Source organism: Triturus cristatus, chromosome 7 (genome assembly GCF_964204655.1).
Source record: "Triturus cristatus chromosome 7, aTriCri1.1, whole genome shotgun sequence".
In the NCBI taxonomy this organism is placed as follows: Eukaryota; Metazoa; Chordata; class Amphibia; order Caudata; family Salamandridae; genus Triturus; species Triturus cristatus.
The window spans coordinates 26,619,041-26,641,784 of record NC_140590.1 but is presented as its reverse complement, the minus strand read 5'-3'; the positions used below and the strand labels follow the sequence as shown (position 1 = coordinate 26,641,784).

The window sequence follows — 22,744 nt, the reverse complement described above, 5'->3', positions numbered from 1 at the left end:
ACATCTCTAAAATTTTAAACTACTCAAAAGATGATTTAATGATTATAGGTGTCACCATCACACTCTTCGGCTGATTCTAAACAAGCCTTAGAGTCTTTTGAAATGTATTTCATATTTTATTCTGTGCAGCAGCCTCAAGCCATCTTTTAACATCAGACGCTAAGAATCAAATCCCTCAGGGAGAGCAAAGACCTTCTTGTGGACATAAACCAAAGAGATCAGGCGAATAAAGGCCCTTGCACCCTCGAGCTTAAAACATAAACCTTCTTGGTGAGAGTCAGTTTATAGCACTGTAACCCTAGTGACTGCTCCAAAGGATGGGAGATGTGCATGAACTAGGGGGTCAGAGGAGAGTGACAGAGGCAGATATTAAAGGGAAACGAAGACAGTGATGATTTAAGAGGTGGGACATGGAGGAAGAACTAGAGACAGACCCTTAAGAGGAAGGGAGATAGGCATTAATCCCTGGAAGGAAACACTGAGGAAGGACTAGAGGCAGACCCTGAAGATGAAGGGAGAGGGGGTTAATCCCAGAAAGGAAACCCTGAGGAAGGACTAGAGGCAGATACTGAAGATGAAGGGAGAGTGGGTTAATCCCAGAAGGGAAACACTGAGGAAGAGCTGGACACAGAGCCTGAAGATGAAGGAAGAGGGTGGGGGTTAATCCTGGAGAAAAACACTAAGGAAGGGCTGGAGACAAACCCTGAAGATGAAGGGAGAGGAGGGTTAATCCCAGAAAAGAAATACTGAGGACGGCCTAGAGGCAAATCCTGAACATGAAAGGAGAGGGGTAGGGGTGTCAACCCAGAGAGGAAACACTGAGAAAGAACTAGAGGCACACCCTAAAGATGAAGGGAGAGGGGTGAGGCGGGGGGGATAATCCCAGAAAGGAAACACTGAGGAAGGGCACAAGGCAGACCCTGAAGGTGAAGGGAGAGGGGATTAATCCCAGATAGAAAACACTGAGGAACAGCTGGGAACCATTGGTGGACTGAAGCCACAAAAGGAGATATCTTGGCACAAGTCTCTATGCACACTTACCCTGAGGCAGGCTTCTTTATCACAAAGACGTAAACCAGCACACACACAATGATGATGACTGCTGCTAGCACGCCAATCACAATGCCAACGATAGCTCCAATTGAGAGACCTGGACTAATATGTGGGGCAGGGGCTTTTCCTGCTGTTCCTGAAAAACAAAGAGAGAGGGAAGGGTCAGAAAGTCATATATTGCTATGTTTTAACATATGCTTGTGTCAAAGAACTCTGTACACACCATCCTTCAGTGTACGGAGACTTCAGGACTCTCATGTGCAACCACTACTCTGTACATTTTACTCCCTTTATCAACATCCACTGTCACATAACAATTAACGAGACGCACTGAGAGTGTAGGGGATATACACTGTGGTGTTCTATATGAATGCACTGAGCCCTATTGCGCTCCACATGGGTGGGAGAACAAAGACTGCATACTCTCCCTTGTAGACAGGTGAGAGTGTATGTAGTGAGCTGTGTGGTGCTCCACATCGGTAGGAGTTGTGGTACTGAAAATTCTGGACCCGTATTATAAACATCGTCGTATCATGACGATTTTGGTATCAGCAAACCGCAAATGATGAGTGCGGTATGCATGAGTGTTTTCGTCATGTTACACCGATGGATTCACTGTGCATTTGAAGATTTCGTTCTGAACCATGGGTTCCATTTTGTGCATAGCAGCCATTTTGTGGTTGCCTTCACATAGGCTGATGACTTTAGCTGACTTTTGAATGACTTAAGTGAACTGACCCTGTTGCCTGAAGCTGACCTCGTTGAGCCAGTTCCTTGTTAGGCAGCTGGTCAGATAGAGATCAAAGAACAGGAGATTGTAAAGTTTGGTATGCACATACACACCCCTTATCCTACCTCTCATCTGTTTCTGTTCTTGCTTCTATGGCCTATTTACGATGGGGAGGTGACCATTTTTATTATGGGTTTGTCCAGCTTGCCTAAAGAAGAATGTTGGTTTTGTCCGGCTTTTTACCTTTGTCAACTGTAACCTTTATGAAACCCTGTAATTATAATGTTTTGCTCATATCCTGCTAAAACCCTAAAGGCTACTCACCTGTTGCCTCTCTAGCTTTTTCATTTGTTTAGGAATGTGACTGGTACAACTCCCTTGCATGCCTAGGGCATAATAAATGGTATAAAAGGTCTGAGCTAAGACCATTCTAGAGACTGCCTCATTCAGTTGCTAAGGCTTCTGTGTGACGTAGTCTCACTCATTTGAGTTTAATAAAGATGTCTTTTCATATTTCAGCTTCTTTGCCAAGTTCTTTGTTATATTACCCTGAGAATGACAATTTTTAAATACCACATATGGCGCCCAACGTGGGGCTCATCAGAGAAGTGACTTTCTGTGGGAGTGATCTTGTCAGGAGACTGAAATCTACTGAGGAGGACAGAACAGGATTCTACCAAGAAGGTACTCTGTGCGCAGGGATTCTGGAGATTCTTTGATTATGCAGCCCAGTATATTTCGGATCTTCCTGATTTTGATCCTCCACATGATGTCACTCCTGACTGAGAACCTTTTTAGCGTAAGTAAAAAAAAAAAAGACTGTTAGGTCATTTAGAACTTGGCAATTAGAATTTGGACAACTATTTGTTTGGTATAGCTTTGATAGGTTTGTATAGGTTTGTATACGCGAATTGCAATTTGTGTAGGCAAGTAATGAAGAGACTTTTTCTCCATCTGCTTTAGTTGAAGTATAAGTGGGTCGCTCCCATTCCTTAGTTCTTTGGTCCTTTGGTTCTTAGTTTTTGGTTCTTGGTTCTGCATTGGTGCTTAGTTTGGTTCTTTGGTCCTTAGTATTGGTTCTTAGTATTGGTCCTTAGTTTTATTTGAAGATTGCAATTTTCAAAAACCGAGGGTCTCGTACATTTGCAAGTGTATCGATAGAGATAGCCCCTTGAAGTTTGAAGCTCGATTAGTGAGCGAAGATGCCTAATCGTAGGAAATTTGGTACTTGGTTTTGGTTTGGTTGCAACAGGGATTCCCGATTGGAGGATTCATGTCTGATACCTCCGATTGGAACTCCAACTTATGAGCTCTATTTTAAACACGGCGTGGGCCCCATCACGTTTAATAAAGTATGGGTCCGCTATTCTTGGAAATAAAGGTCTGTGAGGCTGTTTTTGCAGTTTTTTGGAACACTATTGAGAAAAGTTTTCTTTTCTCTTGTAAATATGACTTACAACTAGTATCTGCAAACGGTTCTGTAAGTAAATTGCGACTGCGCTATTTATGAAAAATGGCTAAAGCGCGTTGTATTGTGTGTCCTGAGTGTTTTCTGTTTATGTCTGAAATGAGCTCAATGTGTGTTTGTGGGTCTTCTTGATGTTTTCAGTCTGTTAAGTAAAATGTTGGTTAATTAATATTAAGTAGAAACTTAGAAAAAAATCCAGAAATGAACCATGTGATGTGCTAAAATAGCTATATGTTGCTCTTTAATTTATAGAATGAGCAATTGTGCACATATACAAAACTGCCGTTAAATGCTTAAAGGATAAAATTAGAAAACACATTCAATAGATATCAATAAGGCCCCAAAAACGAAATTATCTATTTTTGCAAAAATAAATAAATTTACAGCATTTTCCTTAGATGCATTGTATTAGATGTTCACAGGCAAACTTTTCAGCTGCAGTATATTTGATAGGAATGTTCATTCAGCCAACACTTTCGCAATTAAACACGGGTGGAATTTTGCAGTGGCGCGAAAATGTGACGCATTTCAAGTTAGGCTTATGCGCTTAGGCTTGTGAGTTAATGTGTCTAAAATGATAGGCAAGGGATGCAGCTTGCCTTTATATGTGGAATTATCACAAAAACGAATAATTGGTTTTTTTTAGAAGAAAATTATTTTTTTTTAAAGAAAAATATTAATCGTGGAAAAATTATTTTAAAAAATAAGTGCTTTTCAAAATCGTTTTTTAATATTTATAAAGCTTAATACTCATACTATGACCTCCTAGCATTAAAATTTGATTTAAGTTGTGTTGCATCACTAAAATGACAAGCATTCGTGTGTACAATTTTCCCTTGGCGCAGGCGCAAACAAGCTCATTTTTATAAAGTATAAGTTATTATTTCCAATGCCTGACTCATGGGTTGTGTAATAGACATTCTGGTAATGCATATTATGCAAGAAAATTGTAGGATATTCATTTTTTTAATGCCTAAAATATCAAAGTCGAATTTGGGTAAAAGCTATGTTTAAACTGCATTTTCTTTCATTCAGAGTACTTTTTTTTAAAGTGTCTCAGGCTTCAGTAAATGCATACATTTAGGTTTGATATATATTTACAGGTTGTGCCTTCTTATGATTCAATGAGTCAATGTGCCAGTACAAAGGCTTGTTTTAATATCAGGATTGAAGGTTCTAACTTCAGCTGGGCATACTGAGACGTTCATTCATTTGAGGTTGATGAAATGTGTACCATTGCATAGGATTGCAACAAGCATTTATTCTAAAAACTGGTATGTGTGTTATTAAGTTTTGTGAATTATTCACAGTAAATGTAGTTTAATAATCTGGGAATAGAGATAATTTTTTTTTAGCGCCTAAAAAGGAGAAATTATTTTTCAAAATAGAGTGAATTATTGCAAGTTAGGAGGAATTAGGAAGGCCTTCTGGCTTTGACAAATTCAGAGTAGCAGAAACTGGGGGCTAGGAGAGCTGCAGAGGCTGGCTCAAGTTGTGCTGCTGAGATGCTATCTTTAGTTTTCCTGTAAACAATGGAGGAGGCTGTCATGTTGACATTTGTGACCTTTGAAATTAGGGCCTTGTCTCTGTGAAATGCAGAATGACCTTACGGGCCTCTAAAAAGTGGGGTTTCTGGTTATTCCATAAAAACATCAATAAAATTAAAGAACTTAATTCCAAAGGGAAAATATAGAAAAAGGGTTTCTTTCAAAGTCCAAACATCATGTTAAATGCTTTGCAGAACTGATACATTTGTGTCTTCGTTCTAAAAAAATAAAATGATGCCTGCTAGTTGCTTTTATTTGACAGAAAACGAAGTGTTGCATTAAGTCTTAGACAAAAAATAAGATGCAGCCCTTTTCTAAAATTTTGAAGGCTACATGCCTAAGTGAGAACGATTTGCCAATTAAGAATTATTTTTCACAGCGGAAATTTTAGGTGCCAAATTAATATGGAGTGTCAGTGTAACAATTTTTACTTTTAGAAAGGTAAAACTACGGTGGCTTGATGTTGCAAGGTGACTGACAAGAGGGTAACAGTTAAGTAATGGAAATTTATTTTTGTGTATTTGGTCCTATCATGAATTGTTCTTGCTGGTCCTGTATGTTAGAAGAGAAACAGTAAAGTTATATTTGACAGCAGATTTCCATTGCCTGGTGATCTACTGTCAAAAGGAGGGTAAGGATTTAAGGGTAAGGTTTAAAATCCTGACAAATTAAACAGGCCCAAATATTGGGTTTTGGGCTGCAGGTTTACAGTGCATAAAGTACATGACATGGTGTTGTGTGTCACCGCTTATTCACATATGCTATTGTTTTGTCTATGCTTTTTGTGCTTGATATACAGCAAGTATATCTGATGGCTTGACGTTTTGTGCGTTTTTTGTTATTTTTATTTTTATGCATGTTTTTGTTTTTTTGTTGCTGCTTTTGATATTATTACAAGTTTACCTGTGTTGTGGAGGGATATACATGATGATGTGTATCGCTACATTACAGTTGGGTTGATTTGCCAAATTTCACAAATATGATATTTTCATTTTTGTGAACACGACACAGACAACACTTCACCACTGTATGTCAAATTTGGCTATAAATAGTATTCAAAAAAATAAAAGCGATATACAGGATCAAAATGTGTCACTTGCTCCCTCTTCCCTTAAAGGAACAGGCAGCCCTAAAATTATGTATCCTGACTGGACGTAAGGATAAAATTATAGATCTGTGACTCTTGTACATGGTGACCTAATTTCTATATTACATTACTCAGTTTTGTTCTGCTTCCTAAGTAGTGTATGGCTTTGTACCATAAAGGAAACCAGGTTTCATTTTTCCCTGAAGAAGGAACTGGAACATTACCTAGGATTATCGTATATGGTGTAGTCGCCAGCGGTAGAGTTAACATTTGTGTAACTTTGGCCTTTTGTGTATCACCCGTACTCTTGGTGTTGTGTCACATGCCTGACTATCACCCAAGTAAATTCTTGTTCTTCCCATAGATTTTTTTTCTTTTGTTGCTTCTCCCCTGACCGATGTCGCATCATGCTTTGTTATTGGGGATTTTAGTTGTGTCCTAGTTCCAATTCCCCTTTCCGTATTCCTTTCACCAGTCAGCCCATTTATTATTGTAGGTGTATTGTTCAGGTACACACTTCCAGACTGCAGTGATGCACCAGGGACCCCCATATTATGTATAATTCCCTTTTGTATGACCAGACTGGTTTTCAAGAATTTTCCTTAGGCCTCCTTCAATGTTTTCCAGCCTGACTGTCAGGGTAGCAATAGACTGGTTAACTGACTCAATATTATAGTAAGACAAGTTTTCCATCCCAATAGGAGATATCTTACGTTTACCTTTTTGAACATGACGAATTTTCAATGTCTATTTTTAATGTGGTTTTTACCCTTTTGTTCCTGCTGCTTTAATTTTTGGTGGGATCAGGTGTGTTCTAATCATGCAAATACAAGGACTCTCTAGTTCTTGTCTTTTGTTTCCACATCTTGATCATTAGCTTTTGTATTGCATAGTCCACCTGATGCACAATTATTAAAGAAAGGTATCTACATGTCTCTGATAAAATGCATCTTGTGATCTTTCTTTTGAGGTGTTCTAGATAAGGAATTTAGAAACACCTATATGTAATCATTCAGAAAAAAAAAATGTGTTTGCCCCATTTAGACAATGCCACCATATGTGAAGACATCCATTTAGATAGAATTTTCGTGTAGTTATCTACCCTTAGATGATGGAGGCTCTCACACGGAAACCCAATTGAAAAGTCTAGAGGCACTGTTTTGCCTACTGCCTTTATATTTGTATTGCTTTTTGAGAATGACAGTGTATTGTAGACCATAATTGTCCCATGGCGTGTGGCCACTCCTTTGAAGATCGCAGGCCACCTGTTTGCAGTCCCCTTGTTATACAATGAACTGTTTAAAGCATCGCACTTGCTTCATCAGAAGGCGTTCAACATCAGAAAAGAAGGAGGAGCTGGTTTTGCCACAGAACCAGAATTTCAGTGCAAAAGAGCACCTGTCATGTGCTGGTAACCTCTGACAGTGTGCAGTCCCTTGAGCCCCTTGGCCTGAGTTTTTGGACCCCCCCCCCCTTTTTCCTTTGCTCCAATGGAAGTGCAGTGCACCGGCGGATCCAAGATTGACAAAAGCCACTACATTCTGGTGCCCATGAAAGAGCAGCCTGAGCGTCCACTGACACTGAATGATGAGTGTTGGAGCCTGAGAATGGTCCCGGGTCTGCACGAGATGACCTGTGCCCTTGATCAATGGAGAGCACACTACCTGTAGTGCCTGCCACAAAGGAGAGATACTGGTGCACTGCCTTGAGACATTGAGACTTTTGAATGAGCTATGAGTGTTTGCCAGGAGGGCACTCCAACGGATCATGAAAGGCTTGAATGAAGAGGCCCATGCGGAAGAAAACAACAAAAGAAGATTTGATGGACAATAGAAGCCTGCCAGAGAGGCTTTTTGAACGGACTCTGGGCATAGTTGGTTTCACAAGAGGTTTCCGTGTGATTGTATAGACTAGGTGTTAGAAGACTGATTGTTTTGCTGGCACTGTTTTAAAGTACTATTCTGTTTAGTAAAATCAGAATAAAGTCCATTGTCTGTGGAAGAGTACCCCCTTTTCACCTCAGAGCATTGATGAGGGTCACCACTGTTTCACCTGAACATACAAAAAATGACTGAGATGCATAGGAGCCCTAAAAATGTTACTAGATAATTTTAGGATTTGCTTTTTGCTTAGGGTTGTGACAAATTATTATTTCATTTGTAATAGTGGTCACTACTTTCTCCCGTTGTCTATATGTTCTTAATAACGTGTTTTCTAGTGTCTTTTTAAACATGACGTTGTCATTTATGGGTGGGATTGTTTTTCTCTACTCAATTGACTTCTGCACCCACTTCCCAACCTATGTCTTTTCCTACTACTGCTTCTTTGCACTCTTTTCACCCTTTTCCTGAACATGAGCAGGTTAGAAGATCAGAATTCGTAAGCAATTCTTTTGTACAGCTTCTGCATCAACACCAGTTAGTAGTGAACATCACTAATTGTTGGGTGTGTGATCTTATGCCACCTACTACAGATAGAGGTATTCCTTATTTTGTCCTGCCATATGTGGCCTTTTGTGCTACTTCATGTTCGAGGAGACCCGTCCAGGGAGAGTTACCAAGTACTAGGATTTTGCTCCAGCAACATCTTGACGATCTGGTGAATATAGACCTGGATTCAGATTGACATATATTTAGGTTATTGCCTATGTAAGGGCAAAAGGAGGGTCTGTGGTACTGAAAATTCTGGACCCGTATTATAAACATCGTCGTACCATGACGATTTTGGTATCAGCGAACCGCAAATGATGAGTGCGGTATGAATGAGTGTTTTCGTCATGTTACACCGATGGATTCACTGTGTATTTGAAGATTTCGTTCTGAACCATGGGTTCCATTTTGTGCATAGCAGCCATTTTGTGGTTGCCCTCACATAGGCTAATGACTTTAGCTGACTTTTGAATGACCCTGTTGCCTGAAGCTGACCTCGTTGAGCCAGTTCCTTGTTAGGCAGCTGGTCAGATAGAGATCAAAGAACAGGAGATTGTAAAGTTTGGTATGCACATACACACCCCTTATCCTACCTCTCATCTGTTTCTGTTCTTGCTTCTATGGCCTATTTACGATGGGGAGGTGACCGTTTTTATTATGGGTTTGTCCAGCTTGCCTAAAGAAGAATGTTGGTTTTGTCCGGCTTTTTACCTTTGTCAACTGTAACCTTTATGAAACCCTGTAATTATAATGTTTTGCTCATATCCTGCTAAAACCCCAAAGGCTACTCACCTGTTGCCTCTCTAGCTTTTTCATTTGTTTAGGAATGTGACTGGTACAACTCCCTTGCATGCCTAGGGCATGAAATGAAATGAAATGAAATGAAAAATTATATTTATATAGCGCATAGACTACCCGGAGGCCTCGCAGCGCATGCATAATAAATGGTATAAAAGGTCTGAGCTAAGACCATTCTAGAGACTGCCTCATTCAGTTGCTAAGGCTTCTGTGTGACGTAGTCTCACTCATTTGAGTTTAATAAAGATGTCTTTTCATATTTCAGCTTCTTTGCCAAGTTCTTTGTTATATTACCCTGAGAATGAAAATTTTCAAATGTCACAGAGTACAAAGACTGCATAATCTCTCTTGTATACTGGTGAGAGTGTAAGAGTTGAGTCCTGTGGCACCCCACATGGGTGGGAGTACAAAGACTGCATACTATCCCTTGTATACAGGTGAGAGTGTATTCACTAAGCCCTTTAGTGCTCCACATGGGGGGGAGTGCAAAGACTGCATACTCCCCCTTGTATATCGGTGAGAGTGTATGCATTGAGCCCTGTGCCCTCCACATGGGTGGGAGTACAAAGACTGCATACTCTGCCTTGTAAATATATATGTGTGTGTGTGTGTATAACTGTGGCGCTCCACATAAGTGGAAGTATAACACTGCATACGCTGACAATATAAACGTGTATGTGTGTGTACATGCTGCATTGTATGACCTGCCACATGAGTGAGGGTATAAAGACAACATTCTTTGATCCTCCACCTTCTCTTCTAAAAGTTCAAGTTTTAAAAACTTGGAACTCGCAGTTAAAAATGTATGGCCCTCCATGTGAGTGAGAGCTCACGGACTGAACTACTAATATGGAAATGAACACAGAATTTTGTTCCCCATTTTATGCATGTGAGCCTATCCCAGTGATTGTGGTGTTCTGATTTTAGAGTACTGTTTATGTGTAAGACAGACAAGACCCAGTCCCATGCGAACAAACTGCAGCAACCTCCTTGCTGAAGACAAACTTGCACACATCGCCCAGACCAGAATGTGATAATGTCTTATTACCACATCCTGCCTGCAACAAAAAGATCAATATCTAATGCAAGGCAAGCAAGGGACCCATGGGCCTGGGGGTAACAAGAAGCATGGGACCTCCTGGTGGGTAGTGCAGTCTGCTGTGGCGCAGGGTGGGGCCCCAACCTTTCGAGAGCCCTCAACTCTTCAGAGGCATCCATTCAGCCTAGGACCAATGAATATCTGTGAGATATGGGAAACTCAGGGCCCCTCACCACACTCTGCAGGGGGGGCATCATTCCTGTTACGCCACTGGCATTCTAGGGTACAGTTGCCGCTCATACCCCTGGGCCTTGGTGCTACTACACCTGTTGGTATAATAACAGCTACAATACTGATATCATCCGCTTTCTTTGCCAGAGAGCCCATCCTCTCCACAGTAAGACCCTGGGGTCGTAGCAGGGCAAGACATGTAGATTGTGGGCTCCTTACAACACCATTCTCTTCCCCTCTCCTACCACACAACACAAGCGCTTTTATACAACTAGCAACCTGGAGTACCTATCAACAGGTCAAATAATCAATTACGAAAATCAATGTTAGCGAGTACATTTATCTTCAACACTCCCATAACGTGATGGATCTCATGATGCAGAAAACTTCACAGCTTCCTTGTAACACCAGGTTCAACAGAGGTGTCATCTGTACAAAGTGTACGGATTTATCAGCAGTCCGGCCATCTTGGAATGGAATCATCACAAGTTGAATAATGGCCCTCTAAATTTAGATACACACAATGAATGAAAGAGGTAAAGCGCGAATTACCCAAGGGTGTCTTAGCGCTAAGCAGATCCAGACCACGTGAAAAGTACCAAAGGTTTAAAGAGAGCTCGAACCTGGACAATCAAGCTGCTTAGGTAGAAAACAGCCAAGTCTTAAGCTGCTTTCTAAATAGCTGCAGTGCTGGTTGTGAACGGAGAGTTAGAGGAAGGGAGTTCCATAACTTTCCCCCTGATATGCTAGCGATCTGCCTCCCCAATTTACCTGTCTTTACAACAGGTTTTGGTAATCCTATCATTAATGGAAGCAATAGAGTCCCTGCAATCATCATGCATCTCTACTCCAGCACCAATGAGGCCAGGAGAGTCAACGATCACACATTAATGTACAGTCTCAGTGGCACATATTCACTTTCCAAAGTTCTCTCCTTAGTTGAACTTCTCGTAGTCAAGTTTCTGGAGGTTGAAAAAAAACACTCTCAGAAACTAGAACCTCCCCAAACAGAAGTAATTAATTCTAAAATCTTCTCATATTGCATACGAGGAGACTGCTGAGTGCTATTACTATAACTATTTTTACTTTCCCAAACCTTTATTTCAATCAATTAAAGTGCATTTATAAAGCGCAACAACTACCTCAGCGGAGGCGTCCCGGTGGCAACGTAATTTCCCAATACATTTGTATTCCCAACTTCAGTTCGTCTTACCTTTGCTTCTCTCATCTACCCACAACATTGATGCCTTTATTAAGTAATTACCCCTAATACTATTTGTAAATGCTGTTGATTATTTGAAATGAAAAATAAATAAACTAATAACATTATTCTAAAACGAAATACCATTTAATTTGTAAACATCCTTGTTCAATTAAATCAATTAAAACTAAACTACACATAACTACATTAATAAACTTTATTTCTTTAATTATTGCATTTTCTTAAATCACAAACACTAAGGTATATTTAATATGTAAGTTCTTTTATTTATAGTTTGTTTGGAGTGATAGTGTAACTGAGTAAATAATAAAAAGGAAAAGGTGCTCTCATGGGAACTATATGGGAGCAAATGTCGCAGGCAGTAAAGAAGGTGAACTGAAGGTCAGACACCCGAGGATACACTATGTCTATATTCAGAATTGATATTGAGCATCACATAGCACTCGTCGACTCTCTCATTGAGGGGGTTCTCCTAGAAGATCTTCCAAAGATCCATTATGACCCTATAGGAACTAGAGAACTTAGGCCTGATTTAGATCTCGGTGGACAGGTTACTCTGTCACAATGGTGACGGATATCCTGTCCGTCAAAATATAAATCGCATAGGAAGTAATAGGATTTATAGTTTGGCGGATGGGATATCCGTCACCATTGTAACAGAGTAACCCATCCACTGAGATATAGATCAGGCCCTTAGATTCCAAATCACTTGATATAAAAACGATATCTGATCGCTGGTCATTTTTAATCTTACAGCCTGTGAAAAATGTCCATATGAACCCATCATAAGATGTCAATAATTATTGTAATAAGTTCGAAATATTGTCAGGTTCAACACACAAGTTCAATAAAGAAGCCTAGACTCCACCCATGGTGCTTATGGCACAAAGCAGACAAGCTTAACTGAAGAAAAAACTGTGTAACATATTCAGCAGTCAGTACCAAAACAATTCCTTTATCAAATCACAATATAATAGGAACCTCACAAATAATTTCTAAGAATAGAGAAAGCTGTGGATGAGGTACAACTTCTGTACAAATTAATAGCGAGTGAGTGGAGAAGACTACTGGACACTTCCAATCAATGGTCACAGAATTCATAGGGACAACCCCTCCCTCTTGTGTAGTACATCCTGTTTGGCGTTCTGCAAACTTTCAAAAAGTACACTATTCTGAGTTAAAACCAACATGGAAGACCCTTTTCCTCTTGAAGTTGGCTTGAGTTCCAGCCAGGGGCGAGTCTAGGAAAATGAACAGTACCCTGCTTCTCAACTGGTTCTGGTGGAACTGGTACTGGCTGTCCTGTTGGAAGGTGCAAATCTGGATACACTGTACCCTGGGATCAAAGGTTTTCTCTTCCCCAGCTCTCTCTTTACAATTAACTATGAATGGCCAGCCCTCACTTTGCTCCCTTTCAAGTTAATTAAGTTCCCAAATCCTCTCTTACTGACTTTCCTGAGCTAAGTAGAGTCATATAAACTCTCAAGAGGTCTTCCAGCCAACAGGCCTAAGCCATTGTCTCTGCACTGGGAGCAGTTTGCACAAATCATTAAGGGCAAACACTGACAGGAGGAAGCTGCTAGTAAACAAATGCTAATCAGTCTACTGGAAGCTGCGTGCTGCTCTCCTTGGTCTTATTTACAGTCACCTTGGGGTGCCCCTCCCCCCCCCATGGCGTGCCTGCCTTTTGGTCTCCCCTTTACTCACTACTGAACCAAGCTTGGATTGTTTAGACGACCTGGGAAGCAACAAGGAGCTGTCAGAGATCCCCGCACTTACCATTTGCTAGGCATTTGGCTGGGGTGGTAATCTCTTCTGGGCGCGGGAGGCGGAGCCAGCCCTCCCAGCACCATAAAGGTGTCACTGCACTGCCGTCCGTCCGCGGCTGACCGAGGCTGGGCTGGGCCTACTCTCTTGGTCGGTGCTGCAAGCCTCACACGTGCAGAAGCGCCCTGTCATTACTTTTGGAGGCCATTCGAGTCGTAGGATGTGGCAGTAGCCTCTACAGTGAGTACCTGTTATTCGCATGTGGTTTGGTTCTTGCCCTGCCTTTTGGTATTTGGAGGACCTGTTGAACTTGCGTACAATGGGGAAGAGGAAGGCAGTCCCTCTTGCGAAAGCAGTGGGGGCCATTTCAAAAGAAATAGTTAGGGCAGAGAGGAAGCTCTCCTTGGATTTGGGTGGCTCCTCTCTCTAACTGCCTGGAGAAATTACAGACAACGGCCAACTTAAAATCACTGGAAGCAGCATCGGAAGCTGTACTGGTGGTGTCAGATGCCCCTAGTCCTAGTAACCCCCTTCCCGGCTCCAACAACGGGGCGCTTTCAGCTTTTTGTCAAGGAGCGGACTTGGGGGTCCCTCAGCACTCAAGAGGTCACTGAGAACTAACAAGAAGAATGAGACACTAAATAGAGGGGTGAGAACCGCAAATATTAACTTGATGGACGTAGAAGTGTTCTGGGTTCCCTTAAAACAAAATATTACCGAATTACTGAATGACTTATTGACTCAGTTTTGTAACAAACTCCCTAAAGTAATGTCAGATTCTAGAGGTACACTAGGTAGAGTCGAAAGTGTGTTGGCTACTATCAATACAGCACCCCCAACCGCTAACTCACAGTCACAGATAGTACGATTTGGAATGCCCCCAACAGACATCGCAAGCAAAAGACAGCCCCTTGCTACTAATTATAGGGAAATGGGAGCCACAAACCTGATCTTTTGAATGTTCGTACTCAATCTTTCAACCCCTTTTCAGGCTGTTTGGACTCGGTCTATCAGTGTTTACCGACACAGCCACATGAAGCAGCAATAGATAGTTTATTTGCTACTACTAGTCCTGGATTACCAGTAATTGACCTCCCTCCAGCCTGTTGCTTTTACACTGTGGTATTGGTAGGGGTCCCAGGTCTTGGTTCTCCAAGGAAGGAATCCACTGACCAACTGATTATCAAAGTTACTCACTCGTTAGGCAGGCATACAAGATTTAATATGGCAGACCATAGGCATATTCTGATGGCTAGGAGGTGTTATGTTTCATATAGGTACCCCAATATAGGCTCAGGTAGCCACCTAACCTTTCACCTATATTCTCCCCTACCATTACACTACATAACGGTTCTTGGGACTGACCTTTAACCTAGTTACGATACTGCTAATAACATTAGGACAGAGATTTCCCCAAAAACTTGCCTTATCTATTATGCATTAGATTCTTGGAAACTCAGCAGGACTACCATCTCCTGCAAAATAACTATGTATAAGGGTAATTTCTTCCGTCATCCTAATTCCGACAAGACGCAACAAGGTAGAACCCCTGAGGGTACCACTCTGGGCATATAAACACCATATCTTGCTCAGGTAGTCAGAGGAGAAAAGGACTTTCATGCCGGCACACTGACGCGAGATGCTGAAGTTCCTGCTTGCAGACACTCCAGCTCGCAGTGGTCTGACATCCCTTGTGGGGTGTCCACCTTGAGATCAAGATCTCGCATCGTAGGGTTACGCATTTATTACTGCCATGTATTTCATATACTTGCCTGTAGTCATTGTTTTAGCACCATGGTCGGAATCTACCATCTTTTTACTCTGTTAGTGCTTTTAATCATTTATATCTGTTTTTGTCTAATGGTTGTTGCAGCTCACCTATTTTACAGTAGAATGACGCTGGTTAAATAAATGCTTATTGGAAAACTTCCCCATCGTTTATTCTGTGTATCTCTCTGAGACAAAGTGAGCACGAGTGACTGAGAGAAAAGTATCGCACTGTTTCCACGATCCTGAGGGATCAGGGTTGTCATGTTGGATAGTTGCCAAGAACTATTCTCTCCTTGGTTACAGGGGTTTCTAGTGGCACTGTGTGCTAGCTGGTATACACGACACGAGGTTTCATGGATAGGACGCTCCAGAATCTTTTTTGAGGGTGATAGTCACATTTAGATTCCCAGAATTGGCATGAAACATTCTGAGACAGACTTCCCAGCCCGTCTTTTATGATTCTGGTATTAAGTCACTACCATTGTTTTTATTTTATTTTTTAAATGCTCACCTATAACGCCACATGCAGCAGTCACCCTTTAACCCATGACTGGGGACTTTTTACTCAGAGGGATCACAGACAACTCTTAACCCTTACGCCCCTTTGGTAGACCTTAATGACCCAGACGGACAGAGAGAGCATTGGTAAAAACATAGTTAGTGTTTTGCCTGTGGAATCACCAACACAGTAACTGGTGAATAGTGAACTCCTGTCTCATGTAAATGCAGGATATTACCATAGCCGCTCTAGCACCACCGGGCCTATAAGCCCATTGGCGCGCTCCACAGACCTCTATTTAAATCATAACCAGGTTATCGGTAAAAAAAAAATTATTATTTCTTGGAACGTGGCTGGTCTAACAGCAAAATTTGCTGATTGGTGGCTTCAATTTATCAGATTTTTAAACATTCTTTTTTTTTCTTGAGGGTTATAAAACTCTCTTCCTCCCGGCAGAGGGTTCTAGAACAGGAAGAACAAGGGGAGATTTAGTCATCTTCATAGTCATGAGGATCTGTGGGTCCGTGAAGCAACTGAACTGGGACTCCAAAGCTCTACAATGCTTCTTATTTTTATTTATTTTTTTAATCTGTTTTTATTGATTTGCAGAGTTTACCGTTTACAAACAGGCAGTAGCCAACTATGAACGTCACCCACACCACACAGCATTAGACAAATCAAGTGAGCAGTACCGTGAATCGGTAAAGCCCCCCACCCAGCATTTAGAGGGATCCTTAACAATGTGATGACAATACAAATTGTGATACAGTACCCGGTAACGTGCTTTGGTGGTATGGGTCTATTGGTGTGGTGCATAGAGTCTACGCAGTGTCTTCAGGATACTTATGTATACAGATAGTAAGAACCGAACATGAAAGGGCAGAACTTCAGGAGCCCCTAATAAAACCAAGAACAGCAGCAAAGTCCGACATGCAAATTCCCCCCCCCCCAGCCCACCTCATTTCCCCCACGTCATCCGCCCTCCCACCCCTGACACCCACCGGCCGGGCATCACCACATCGTGAGCCCGGCGCCACCCACTCCAAACATCAGGTAACATAGAGCCAACTGCGTGACGGGCAAACGATCCACATTAGCCTACTCAGCAATTTCCAGTGAGATCCCACCCCTCCGGTTGGCATGTCCCGCCGCAGTGTCTCCCTCAAGCTGTGTCAAGGCCTGCAAGAGACCTTCCCATTGTGTTGTGATAGGAGTCTTCCGGAGACCCAATGTTTCCTCTCTCAGGAGAGCTATTCCTTCCGCCTTGGAACGAGTACAACCATGCCCGTGCATGCGGTGGGTCCGGCGCCCTCCAGCGTTTAGTGAGGAGCCGCTTAGCCACCACCAGCCCCAGGTCGAGAAAACGGGAGGTGACTTTCGTGGATGGCGTTCTGCGGAAGAGATGCAGTAGGTAAACGGACCACTCAAGTGGTATGGAACGGCCCGTGCATGCATGCAGCGCCCCATGTATCGACTCCCAGTATGGGCGCACCTTGCAGCAACTCCACAGCATGTGGACAATCCCGACTACCAGCTCCGCGCAACGAGGGCAAACCGTGTCAGTACGATGAAAGTATCTGTTAATCAATTTGGGCGTGAGGTATACCCTATGAAGTAAAAACAACTGTATTTGGCGGAACCGCATGTTTCGAGGTATGCATGTTGGGCTCTGTGGCATCTTGCCCCATTCCTTAGCACCCAGTGTCCTCGCTAGGTCCGCCTCCCATTTGAGGCGGAGCGGATCCAGACTGACCGCTGCATGCGTGCGCAGGGAGGCCGCAAACCACCGAATCAAATGTCTGCCCCTTCCCATAACATGGAGATATTGCAGGGTGAGATGTTGGTTCGGTTCCTCCTGCATGTTCCCCCATCTAGCGGTCAATGTCGCAATCAGGGAGCGATGTCTGAGGAACTGCCCAGGTGGCAGGCCCACCTCGTCGACCAGAGACTCGAACGTCATGAGGGTACCGTCCCTATAAAGGTCACCCAGGGTCTGAATGTCCACTTCGTGCCATTCCGCCAGTGCAGGAGCGGTGAGCGCCCCCAGGCCACTAGGGAAGCCCTCCAGTGGTATAGCCAGAGCATAGGGCACCTGGGTTCTAGTGAGGTAGAGACTGCGGAGGTACCATTTATAGGCCACTACCATGTGAAGTTGTGTCGGCATTGAGGCCCTCGTTGCGGGGTGAAATAGTTTGATAATGTCAGCTAGAGAAAGGGGAGGCGCCGTGGTTGCAGTGTCATCAAGGCCTCTGCCTGCCAGCCAGTGGGCTATCCATTGTAGTTGCTCTGCCAAATAATAATGCTCGAAGCACGGCGCAGCCAGACCTCCCTGGTCAGTGGGCAAGTACAGCTTGGGCAGAGCCATCCTATGTCTTGCACTACCCCAGATGAAGTCACGGAGCGACTGTGTGAGTGTGACAAAGAAGGTCGCTGGGACATATATTGGCAGATTGGCAAAGTAGTACAGGAGGCGGGGGAGGATCACCATCTTAGACAGGGCTACCCTGCCTGTGACCGTAAGTGGTAGTGTGGTCCAAAATCGCATCTGGGACTTTATCGCTGCTACTGCCCTACCTAGGTTGCCCTCAATGAGATCCGCTGGCTGACGGTATATCTGAATTCCCAAATATCGGAAAGTATCCGCTTTCCACTGCACACGCGCGCCATCCAGAACATAGCCCGGGTCTGGGGCATCCCCGCCGAACGCATAAAGGCAAGACTTGGTAGCATTCACCCTGAGGCCTGAGAGAGTGGCGAAGTTGAGCAGCATGCGCTCTAGATTGACCGGGATATTACCCACGTCTCTAACGAACACCAGAAGATCGTCTGCGTATAGCGACACCTGATGTGTCGCGTCCCCTAGGGGGATACCGTCTCCGAATGTCGCACGCAATGTCGCTGCTAGGGGCTCGATTGCTAGCGCGAACAGGAGTGGCATAAGCGGGCACCCCTGTCTGGTACCTCTACAAATTGGAATCGCTGCAGAGATGTAGGGCCCAGTTTTCACCCTCACTGTGGGTCTGTTGTACAAGAGCGCAACCATCTGTAGAAATCCCGAGCCATCTACAATGCTTCTTATTAGTTGTTGGTAGATCGATTTGGATGACACTGATCAACTTTTACAATGTGAAATGGAGGAATCATGGACCTTTAAGTCTTGGGAATTAAGAGGCCTCCTTGAGTTAGCAGAGGGTTAAGGCCTACCGCAGGAGAAGAACAATAGTTACTTACCTGTAATCTGTGGTTCTCCAGTATTGGTATCTTTCATAGATTCACATGACTGAATCATTACCCGTCGTCGGAGTGGGAGTCCCACGGTACATAAAAAAGCAATAATTATGCACATAATAACCATAACATAGGTAACCTAGAACCAGGAAGTCAAGTAGTCATAAACTATAAGGAAAAAAACTTGCACATCTACGACTTGTCCAAGTCATTATATATAGTCCAAACTGCAGCCAATCAGGCAACAGCACCCTCTAGAATGCTCTCAGAGGCTGAGGCTCTCAGATTTTCTAGCACAAGAGTGAACCAAGTGATAAGAGCATAAACCAGCCTCTGAGGGGAGGTGGGTGGGTTGCATGTGAATCTATGAAAGATACCAATACTGGAGAACCACAGATTACAGGTAAGTAACTATTGTTCTTCTCCAGTATTAGGGTATCTTTCATAGATTCACATGCCTGAATCAGAATAGAAAGCAGTACGCCAATAATGCTCGTAAAACGCTATTTGTAACATAAACATATGTACAAAAGACATTTTGCAATAACATAACTAGAATGCTATACTATGGATAAATACATGTATATATGGTTATACAGAGCAATGCTATGATATATAATAATCATATCTGAAATGCGTCTGAAAAATAGTACAGAGGAGGAGGGAAGAACAGAGGCTCACCTTATTTAAAAAGATTACGGAGAACCGCTTGTCCCACGGACGTATCTACATCACTGGCAGCCTCCAAACAGTAGTGCTTGGTAAAAGTGTGTCTGCTGGACCAAGTTGCAGCTCTGCAAATTTGATGAAGAGGCACACCTGCAAAGAGAGAAGTAAAAGAGGAGATAGCTCTTGTAGAATGTGCTCTCGGAGTTCTTTGCAATGGTCTTCCTGCTTGCTGATGCCAGAGGCAAATCGCGGCAGAAAGGTGGCCGTCGGATAGGAGGAAACATCTGAAACAATTGAAGAACTGCTGAATGATCCTGGCTGAATAGAGAGAATTGGAAGCATCTTGCCGAAACCTTGAAATAGCTGCCAAAAATACTTGCAGAGTAGAATGGGAAAGGCCTGATCTTGCCAAGTGTAAAAAGAACGGTAAAATCTGTTCCAGTTTTGCATGAATTGGGTGAATATTGGCAGATAGACACCATATGCAAAATCTCTTCCATTTAAGCCTGTACGTCTTAACAGTGGCAGGCGCTCGCGCATTGGCTAACACTTCCTTACAATCCGTAGGAATGTTCAGAAGTGCGAATTCAAGGTGTTCAGGCGTCAGGCTGCTAATGTCAGAGAAGCAGGGTCCGGGTGGCAGATCTGTCCGTTCTGGATGGACAGGAGGTTCGGTATTGGTCGAAACTGAATGGGATCTAATTCTGATAGAAGGAGAAGTTCGGTAAACCAGAACTGGCGAGGTCATCTGGGAGCAATGAGAATTAGGCGACAAGGTTCTCTCCTCATCTTCCGGAGAACTCTGGGAACCAACGGTATCGGAGGAAAGGCGTAAGCATATATCTGCGACCAATTCCTCGAAAACGCATTCCCGTGTGACCCCTTGTGGGGTAGTCAACTTGCAAAGAATGAGCATTTGCGGTTCTGATTGGTCGCAAACAGGTCCAGGTCAGGACGACCCCACTCCTGACAGACCCAATTCAATATTGGCTGATGTAACTCCCACTCATGATTGGAAACTGTCGATCTGCTGAGGGAATCCGCTAGGACGTTGGAGACTCCTGGAACATGGATCGCTGATAGGCTGATTCTGTGCCGTATCGCCCAGTCCCAGATTTCTTGGGCTTGAAGTGAGAGAAGGGGAGACCTGTTCCTCCTTGTTTGTTCAAGTAGTGCATACTTGTAGTGTTGTCTGTCCGAATTAGTACTGAAGATCCCAGGATGATGGTTCGAAAGGATTTCAGGGCTAAAAAGATGGCTCTTAACTCTACCAGGTTAAGATGCCACGTTTTTTGATGGACGTTCCACTTGCCGTTGACCGTCATCCCTTGAAGGTGTGCTCCCCATCTCTCGAGGGAAATTTGGGGCTTCTACCAGGGATGCACACCCTTTTTCCACCAGAGTAAGGCTTCACCCATCCGAGGAGTGATGCGAATGATGTTGAACGACCCCGAAATCTGTAACCATTGGTGGTTGAGCTCCTCTTGCAGGGGCCTCATTCTGAGACGGCAGTTGGGTATCAAAGGGATGCAGGAAGAGATCATCCCTAAAAAAGACTTGAACAGCCGGACTGAAACGCACTTTTTTGATCGTAAAAGGTGGGCTAGCTTGCAGATTTTGTGTTGTCTTTCGTTTGAGACAAATGCTTGGGTAAGCTGAGTGTCTAATGTGGCTCCCAAGAAGGTCTTTCTTTGTGATGGAACAAGATGAGACTTGTCGAGGTTGATGGAGAGACCTAGAGATTAGAAAAGTGACAGACATCTTTGAATGTGTGTGTTTGCGGTTGGAAAAGAATTTGCCTTGATAAGGCACTCGTCCAGGTATGGAAAGATTTTAATCCCTTCCAGACGAAGGTGTGCGGCCACTGGTGCTAGAACCTTGGTAAATACACGGGGTGCTGAACGTAGTCCGAAAGGAAGGACTTTGAACTGAAAGTCCCTGCCAGCCACTCTGAACCGCAAGAATTTTCTGTCTGGGTAGAATTGGCACATGGAAGTAGGCGTCTTGGAGGTCGAGGGTGGCCATGTAATCCCCCGCTGAGAGGAGCTGAAGGATTTCTTGAAGTGTCAACATTCAGAAGGATAGTTTTTTCAGGTATTTGTTGAGGGAGCGAAGATCGAGGATGGGGCGCCATTCTCCCGACTTTCTCATTATCAGGAAAAATCTCGAATACAATCCTGTTCCTCTTTGTAAATGAGGGACCCTTTCGATCGCTCCGTTTCGAATCATCACATTTATTTGGGAAAAAAGCTCCTTGAGATGAGCAGAAGGTGGGCCCTTGGGAGGAGAATTTGGAGGAATCTTTATGATCTCTAGAACATGGCCTCTGGCCACGATGTCCAGGACCCACTTGTCTGATGTGATAGCGGACCAGTTCGAGTAATATTGGGAGATTCTTCCTCCAACTCTTAAAGGGGTGGGCGGTAGAAGTGGTGGCAGGTGGCGGTTTTCATTGCTTTTTAGCTGAATCCCGTCCACGGTAGGAGGGCCTTCTTTGGTTTTGGGAAAAGGGGGTATTTCGCTGTCCATATGACTGTTGTCTTTGGGACTGATATCTCTGATTGCTTTGAAAGGACTGGTATGACCTTTGTTGGTTGTAGCCTCCTCATTGGAAAAGGATCCACGTCCCTAAGCACCCCGAAAGGGCGGCTTGCGAAAATGAAGAGTACCGAGAGATCTTGCTGTCCGACCACATCTGTCTATCGTACCGCCCTAATATGACCAGTGAATTAGCAGCACGGACGGTCGTCGCTGCCATGGTGGAAACCTTCCCAATAGCATCCAGTCGTCTGCCGTCCCTGTCTGGAGGAGCTGTAATTGGAGAGGAGGGGTTTCTAGCTCGTCTTTGTGCCACTTGGGAAATAACAGTCAGCTTTCGGCTGGCCAATGAGGCAAGCAGGTGAGTTATCTGGTGTCTTATACTTCTTGTCTAGCCGAGATAAGACCGCAGGAATAGAAGCAGGCGCTGTCATGACCTTCAGTCCTTCTTTCCAAATGAAATTATTAATGGGAATGGTCCGTATCGGTTTCCTTGGCTGATCCTGAAAATCGTAGAGGAAGCACTCATCCTTCTTTAACTCCATTGGTAGAAGGAACCTTTGTGTTGCCCTTTCCATAAGGAGATGAAAGCCTCCAATATCGACTGGAGGAGAGTCAATGGGAGCTGGAGTTGAAGGGAACGGAGTTTGAATCTGGTAGTCGTCCCAC

General features: G+C 43.5%; 1 protein-coding gene across 1 annotated transcript in view; it reads right to left on the bottom strand.

Moving 5' to 3' along the window:
• LOC146808723 (cell adhesion molecule CEACAM8-like) overlaps positions 1-22,744 on the bottom strand; it is a 468,434-nt gene that overhangs the window by 142,926 nt on the left and 302,764 nt on the right. Inside the window, exon 3 of the mRNA XM_085614223.1 lies at positions 1,042-1,189. Within this exon, the coding sequence (XP_085470349.1) occupies positions 1,042-1,189 (148 nt within the window). The remainder of the gene's footprint in view (positions 1-1,041; positions 1,190-22,744) is intronic.